This window comes from Echinops telfairi, unplaced genomic scaffold, assembly GCF_000313985.2.
Source record: "Echinops telfairi isolate 266 unplaced genomic scaffold, ASM31398v2 ScPeMD7_2;HRSCAF=8, whole genome shotgun sequence".
NCBI classification, from domain to species: domain Eukaryota; kingdom Metazoa; phylum Chordata; class Mammalia; order Afrosoricida; family Tenrecidae; genus Echinops; species Echinops telfairi.
Genome location: NW_022103898.1, coordinates 78062478 through 78071033, shown reverse-complemented (window position 1 = coordinate 78071033; position 8556 = coordinate 78062478). Strand labels below are relative to the sequence as shown.

General features: G+C 36.9%; 1 protein-coding gene across 1 annotated transcript; it reads left to right on the top strand.

The window, feature by feature from the left end:
• Window positions 1-6913: 6913 nt before the first annotated feature.
• LOC101641394 (olfactory receptor 6C4-like) lies at window positions 6914-7840 on the top strand. Its single transcript, XM_004700845.1, has one exon. It carries the CDS (start codon window positions 6914-6916, stop codon window positions 7838-7840), a length of 927 nt encoding a protein of 308 aa, XP_004700902.1.
• The last annotated feature ends 716 nt before the right edge of the window (window positions 7841-8556 follow it).

The window sequence follows — 8556 nt, the reverse complement described above, 5'->3', positions numbered from 1 at the left end:
ATTGATGTATGTATGGATTGTGATGAGTCATATGAGCCCCTAATAAAACGATAAAAAAATAAAATAAAATAAAGTTAAAAAAAGAACTAAGGATAATTCAAATTAAATATGGACTTTGCTTAGTAATAGTTTTTTTATTCTGCTTCATTAATTGTAATGTATGTACCATACCAATGGAGGATATTAATAAGAAAGAAAACTGGTTCTATGGGAATGCTCTTTACTATCTTCTCAACCTTTCTAAACAATAGAGTCTTTTGTAGCGTAAAAGTAAACTTGAACACTGAAGACCAGAGAGATCATTCTTTATGTGAAAAAGAAAAAAAATTATTTTTTTAAATAACATAGAGCAAACATATTTAATCTATAAAACTTGAAATGTTACTCTGCACATTTGGCTCAAGGCAGGGACAAATACTACCATCTTAACTTCTGTTTAACATGTGAATGTAAATCTTAATCTCCTGGGAGAGTTCCTCCAAACCAAACCAAACCCATAGCCATCAAGTTTTTGCCAATTCATATCAACCTTATACGATGGGGTAGAACTGCCCCTGTGGGCTTCACAGACTGCATAAGAAAAGAAAACCCCATCTTCCTCCCCTGGAGAGGCTGGTGGTTTTGAACTGTTGATCTTGCGGTTAGCAGCCCAACATGTAACTACTGTACCACCAGGTCTCCTAGGTGTTACAAAGTGGATAACCAAAAGGTCAGAGGCTTGAGTCCACTCCAGGTACTGCTACAGAAAATCCTGGAAAACTGTATTTAAAAAGCAATCGTTGAGGTGTGACTCTCTGTGTAGGGAATGACAAGGACAGAGAAAGCCACCTGACTGGTCTGAGTCACCTGACAAGTCACCACACCAGAAATAAGGAGCTTGACCATCCATGACCCTGCCAAATAAGGACATGGTTGGGTCCCAGATATGAGAGACCACCACTTGAGTCCCAGCCAACCAGGAAAATAATCACCTTAAAACAGACAAACATTGACTTTCTATTGAGCCCTTGGTATCAGCTCCTCATGTTTCCCCCTTCCCTCACTGCCCCCCAAACCCTCTTGGTAGATCATAATTTTTTTTTCATATCTTACACTGACCACTGTCTCCCTTCCCCCCACCCCCACCCCCCAGGTTTCTGTTGTTCTTTCCCCCTGGAGAGGAGTGTGTGTCAATCTTTGTGATCAATTCTTCATTTCTCCCTTTCCCTCCCCCACTTTATCCCAACCCTTATGGTATCACTATTCCCACTCAGGTTTCTGGATTCCATGTGGCATGAACCCTCATCTTTTTTTTTTTTTAACCTGTGTACATGTTCCAGTCTAGTCTGAATTGAGAAGCAGTACTGGGGTCCTGATAGTGGGGGGTGAGGAAGCCACAAGGAACCAGAGGAATATAGTGTGTTTCATCCATCCTTTACTGTACCCTGGTTGACTCATCCCTTCCCTGTGGCGCCCCTTTGGAGGAATTGTTCCATTGTCTACAGATGGGCTTTGGGTCTCTGCCATGACCCCATCATTCTCAACCATAAGTTTTTGTTTGTTTGTTTGTTTGTTTGTTATGTGTCTTCTGATGCCTATTACTCTGTCCCAATGACTCCTCATGATTGCACCGATGGTGTGCTTCTTCCATATGGACTTGTTGCTTCTCTGCTGTGTGGCCGCTTTTCAACATCAAGCCTTTAAGATCCCAGATGCTATATCTTTTAATAGCCAGGCACCATCTGCATTCTTCACCACATTTGCTTATGCACCTATTTTGTCTTCAGCGATTGTGTCGGGAGGGGGAGCATTTCAAAATGCTGATTTGTAGAACAGTGTTTTTGTATTGAGGGAGGGGATGAGCAGAGGCCTGAAGTCCATCCACTACCACAGTGTATTGCCAAATAAATATATGTACTTAGGTCAATACCTCTACTTTTGTGGATTAATGTATTTATATATGTACGCACCTATGCTTATACCTCTAGCCATTGCCTTGCTCCCTAGGTCCTTCCTCTGTTTCCTTTTACCTTCCTCCTGCCCCACCATCACTTCCTCCCTATTTCCTCCTCTTAGAACTTCCTCTTAGCTAGTTTGCTGTTGCTCCAGCACCCTCAGGATCTCTATCTCCTCCTTGTTGACTCTAATTCCTTAGTTGTTCCCCTGTCGATGGCACTGCCTGCTCCCCCACACCCTTCCCTCACCGTCCTTGTCCCTCAAATCCCCCAAGGCCAAGTGGTCCTGCTGTGTTAGAAGCTGCTACCAAGGGTTCCATAGAAAGTAAATGTCTGGAAATGAAAGAAGACTACATATGTACAAACGTACCTGATTCAATCAATGTATGAATTGTAAAAAGAGATGTAAGAGTCCCCAATAAAATGATAAACAAATAAAAAAGAAGCGAAAATAAAAACAAACAAATTAATTTTTTTAAGCAAGCTGTTTTAAGTTTTTGAAACGAAAAATGATGATCTGATATATAAATCCCCAGTTGAATCTGTATAAAAAGTTAATTTTTTAAAAGGTGATGGAGCAATTTTATTCTTAACACATGAGGTCATGGCAAATTACAATTGTTCCACAGCAAGGGTTTTTGTTTGTTTGCTTTGTATTTTCTTTTTTAAAGCTTAAAATTTTTTAAATATAATTTTAAAAACAGCCCTGAGCTCAAGGGCCCTTGCCAGACATATTAAAAAATCCACAGCTCTGAGCAGTGGATTATTACGTTTACCATTTTAGGTAGTGTAGACTCTCGGGGGCAGGGGGGTGGGGGAGAGCTGCCCCAAGTTATCTTAACTTTGTTGTTCAATAAACCTGCTGCCATGCCACCTCCAAAAAATAATAATAATAAATAGTCATTGAAAACCCCTTGCAGCACAAATCTGTCCCCACACTTGTAGTATCTCCAAGAGTAGAGCTCAAAGATAGCAGCTTGATTACTTTTAGTCTTCTTGCAGTAAAGGGAGGGAAAAAATAATAAGGTCGTTCTTCGTTGTTACAAAGGAAGAGTCAAAATTGTCATTAGTGACAAATAAATGCATATGTTTAAATTCAACTGTGATAAACATAAGGAAATAAAATTTCTCTAGATTTCTGTGCCCCTATAAAAAGCTCTAGACCCATCAAACTACTCACATGACATGGAAATTAGCTCTATAGCCCTTTTTCTTCTCATTTCTGTGATCAAAACAGATAATAAAACTTATCTCCCCTAGAGAACCAAGTCAGCCTAGGTAGTTTCCCAGAATAAATTATCCAAGGCTCCAAGAAGACAAGTGTGGCTATCTCCCCAGCGATTTACAGTCCAAGGGGGAATTGAGGCCTAGGAACCTGAAGGCATCTCTGTATTGTTAAAACTGAGACAGGACCTGCCTGGCTCTAGGGAGCTTTGATTTACATACCAAATGGCTGAAGTAAGAACTTTTCTTGAAGGGAGGGAGATAGTTGCCTTTTTCTCCCCTTTTAAGAAGAGAGAAATCATGTTTCCTCATTTTTTCCTGATGGTGTGTCTAGGTCTTCGCATACGAAGCTTGACCTTACTCTCATCATATCACCTCAGGGGTAAGACTTCAAGCAAAGGGGTACAATGTACATATTATGTAGTGTGAGTTAATAAGAAATCCGTCTCTGGTCTATTACATCTCATGGGTGCATTCAGAATAAAATTAATAGAGATAAGTATTTTAAAATCCAATGATAGAGTATAAGAATTTAAAACATTAGTTGAAATGTAAGCAAAGTAGCATGCAAAATCTACATGCAAAATACTTACAAATCTTTATGCCAAAACACACCAGTAGGACTTGAAACTGAAAAAGGATACCATTTGAAAACAAAGAAGTTATAAATAAATTAATCAAAATATATGTAAGGCTTATATGGAGGAAAATACAAAATTTTATTTGAAAACATTTTAAGATTCAAATGCCTGTAGAAGTATACTATATGTATAAGCTAAAAGATTCTATGTCTTAATTATATAAATTCTTACAAGTCTACTATAGATTCAGTGTAATTCCAATAAAAACTCCAGTAGACTGGTTTTTGAAGGCCACTAAGCAAAATTCTGATGAATTACAAATGACCAAATGACCAAATATACTCTAAAAGAAGAAGCAATAAATTGAGAGAATTTACTCTATTAGAGTTTAATCATTATTCTAAAATTCTGTTAAATAAAATATCATAGGGCTAGCACAGGAATACATAAAAGGACCAATAGGAAAATAATTTAACCCAGAAACTACCCTATGCATATGGGTCCTTTATTTGTGATACGAGTATCACTACGATGGGCAAAAGACAGTCTTATCAACAAATAATGCTGGAACTCTTTGGTGTGAATGTGAAAAAATATATATGAAATTGTATATCAATTCAGGAAAAATTAATTCCAGAGGAACTAAAAAAATTTTTGATGAAATTGGGGTAGGAAAAAATTTCTTAAAGAAGACACAAGTAATTCATAAGAACCCTGTGCATCCTAAAAAGACCAAACAGAGTGGATGGAGTAGAAGATATTTGTAACTCGTACACCAAAAATTAATTATATTTAGAATACATAAAGAGCTTTGTTATATAAAAAAGGTAGATAATTCAATGGAAGAAAAATGGACAGAGTAATATAAATGGCCCTAACAAATTTAAATCATTTTTCAGTTCCAGTAGTGATCAAGAGAAAAGCAAATTAAAACGGCATGTGTTCCATTTTATATCAGTCATGGAGGAAATCATGACAATGTAAGAAGACCAAGTGAGGAGGAAGTGGAATTGAAGGAAAATGAACACTTCAAAGGTGATGATTCCATAAGTAGTTCAACCATTTTATTTACAACCAGTTTGTCATCAACTGGCAGAGTTGAAATTAAACATATCCAGTACCCTAGCAAGTCTATTCCTGGATATATTTCAAAGTGAAAATTTGGAGCTATGCATTTCATAATTTATCATAAATGGAAGGGAGAGGGAAATTCTTATCAACCGAATGACTGAAGTGAAATGCATTGTGGAAAATTCATAAATGAAATACTATAATGAAAATGGATGGCCCAGTGCCACAAACAACAATATAAATGCATATTAAATATATAATTGAATAGAAGAAGCCATACAGCAATGTATACAAGCAATGCAATTCCATTTTTACCAAGTTCAAAAAGAGGAACGCTAAACTACATTGCTTAAGGATTCATATTTAAGTTTTTTAAATTTATAAACTAAAACCATTTAACTTATTGAAATTTTTGCACATCTAATTGCAGACAAATACAAGACAAGGCTCAAAAGATTGCTCCAATGATTACATAAGATTATGTGTAACAACTTGGTCCCTTCTTTAAAATAAGAAGAATGTACTCACTGTGTCTTCAGCCACGTGTGTTTTTCTCTCCTTCTTCTAGAACGACCTTTGTCATAAACTAGGAGAAAGAAATGAACAGAAAATAGTAGTTAAGAGAAGAATATATGTTTATGTTTGGTAGTATGTGCTGGATAGATAATCCCTGCAATGACATACTTTGTATTGAGAATAGAAATATGAGCAACATTGTCACCGGTTTCTAGGAACCTCGATCTAGTTTCATAAACACAAACTAAACCAAACCCACTGCCATAATTTGATTGTATAGCAACCCTTTTTCGTGTCACGAGGGCTGTAGTCCCCACCTCATAGCACATGATCTAATGTCATAGAGGTATGTAAAAACAAATTATAACTAAACATCTCACAATTTGGGAGGTGAATTGATTTCTGATGAATTTGAAAGTAGTGTATCTGACCAACCAGCCATCTATTAAAAAAAAGACTAGTTTCATGTGTGTTTAAGAAAATTGGGAGCTTTTTAAAAAGAGGTTTATGAGATACTTTCAAAAGGTGGGACTTGTCAATAACTCGAAAATTATGTCACCAATACGCTGGTATATTTAGTCATGCAAATGATAATTTCCCCTAACCATCTACAGAGGGCTTGCCTACTGCTCTCCCTCCTCTGCTCAGACTCACAGGCAGTGGCTGGTTCTCTCATTTCATCTTCAGCGTGGTCTCCCTGGATCTTCTTCCTTTAGATATGCCCTCATAACTCATTCACACCGCTGTCAACAATTGTGGTCCACTACCACCTTCTTAATTTTCTTCTTCAGGAATTTAACTCCAATGTTCTGTTCTATAAGGAACTGATAAGACCTGGGCCATTCTATCCAATCAAAAAAAAAAACTGCAAAAAGTCAGTCCTCTCCTTTTTAAAACACCAACATAATTTATTAAAGATCATAAAATATAGAGTATTCTCAGTCTAACGAAGTCTTCTCTTTTAAATCTCTCAGTGCTACCTTTTTATATATCTTGTTTTCCCTTTTTTGCTCCAATTAAATAGACTCTCTCTCCCTCTCTCTCTTTCTCTCAGGAACTTAGATTTAATTCTAGTTTGAATTATTTGGATGCATAGAAAATTGAATAATCTACTTTTCATCTAACTCAGTCTTATAAAAGTGGAAGGTTTCATGAAAGAGCACACCAGGAGGTGGTCAGGTAATGGATAGAAAATGTTATTTTTTTACAACTTGGAGACTCTCATGTAACATCTCACCTCTGATTCACTCTTTAAAATCAACAAAATAATTATGCAATGCATTTATCAAGATTATGATAGGTGTGTGCACTTTGCTTCCAGTTTCCAAAATTAGCATGTTCTACAGACAAAATTAGTCATTCTACAAACATGCACTATGAAATTAAACCACTGTGAATGTGGAAGAAAATGCAAGGCTATTACCAAACATCGCAGGTCAGTACAACCAAAACCTGATGATCTTATCCCATACATATTATATCCTAGAAAATCCTGTGTGGCAGTTCAATTCAATGACTGGGAATTAACTGGTAGCTCCTAATAACAACAACAACCTCACTTTTCATAGATACCTACTAAAGTCAACAATGAAAAATCAAACACTTACTGAGTTTATTCTGCTGGGTCTCACCTATCAACCTCACCTCCAAGTGGTGATATTCATCTTTCTGTTATTGGCCTACTTGATGAGTGTCTTCGGAAACCTGGTGATCATCGTCCTCACTCTCATAGATCCCAACCTCAAGACCCCAATGTATTTCTTCCTCCGAAACTTCTCCTTCTTAGAAATACTCTTCACATCTATTTTCATTCCCAGATTGCTGACCAGTTTGACAACAGGAAATAAGGTCATAAGCTTTACTGGCTGCTTGACTCAGTACTTTTTTGCTATACTACTTGGGGCAACAGAGTTTTACCTACTGGCCTCTATGTCCTATGACCGCTATGTGGCCATCTGTAAACCCCTTCATTACTTAACCATCATGAGCAGCCAGGTTTGCATGCAACTTGTGTTCTGCTCCTGGATGGGAGGACTTCTGTCTATCTTACCACCAATCATTCTGGTAAGCCAAATTGATTTCTGTGCCTCCAATGTACTGAATCAATATTACTGTGACTATAGACCTCTTGTGAAGATTGCGTGTTCGGATACAAGTGTCCTAGAACTGATAGTCATCCTCTTAGCGGTTTTGACTCTGGTGGTTACTCTGATGTTAGTGATACTTTCTTACACCTACATTATCAGGACCATTCTGAGAATCCCTTCTGCCCAGCAAAGGAAAAAAGCCTTTTCTACTTGTTCCTCTCACATGATTGTCATCTCCCTCACTTATGGCAGCTGCATCTTTTTATATATGAACCCATCACCAAAGAAAGGAGGTGATTTTGACAAAGAAATATCCCTACTAGTAACATCGGTGAGCCCCTTGTTGAATCCTTTTATCTACACCCTAAGGAATCAGCAGGTAAAGCAAGCCCTCAAGAACATAGTAAATAAGATTTTGAAGTTCTAATAATCAGACTATTTTAATGGACAAACTATTGAAGAGCAAGTGTTTTAATAACTATTTATGGTCTACTATGTTTCAAGTGATAGGCTCAGCACTGAGAATAGAAATATGAGAAACATAGTTGACAATTTCTAGCAATCTCCTGCCTGGTATCAAAATGAATCATTACTCACCAGCATCAAGTTCATTCTGACTCACAGCAATGCTATCTAGTATTATAAAGGAATATAAAAACAAACCATAGTTGAAATAATTAGATACTATTACAGATGAAAAATGAGAATGCATAGAAGAGATTTGAGACAAATAATTTTACTCTTTATTCCAGGAAGTATTTCCCTTGGGAGGTGAAATTTGAAAGCAAAGCATAGTTTATGATGATCAGAGCATGAGTATATGAATTGAGTGTGAAAGGCAGAGACCTGACCTCGAAGACAATTTGCTGCACACTGATGTATTAGTTGGGCGTTATTGAGCCAACGGAAGTTATAAAAACAAAAGTTATATTTGTTTTGGTTGGGAAATAGACCTTTGATGCTAAAGCAGAAAATAGATATATTCCAATAAATGAAATAAGTGGCAATACCTCAGATACAGTGGCATACACTTGGCTAGTAATACAAGTAATGTCTTGATACATGCAAGCATATGGATTGAGCTGTAACCTTATGATGAGTAAAATACGTCGATCACAAAAGAACAAACACAGTATGAACATG

Bases quoted from the DNA above. Each gene is read 5' to 3' on its own strand.
- LOC101641394 (XM_004700845.1), top strand. From the start codon at position 6,914: ATGAAAAATCAAACACTTACTGAGTTTATTCTGCTGGGTCTCACCTAT.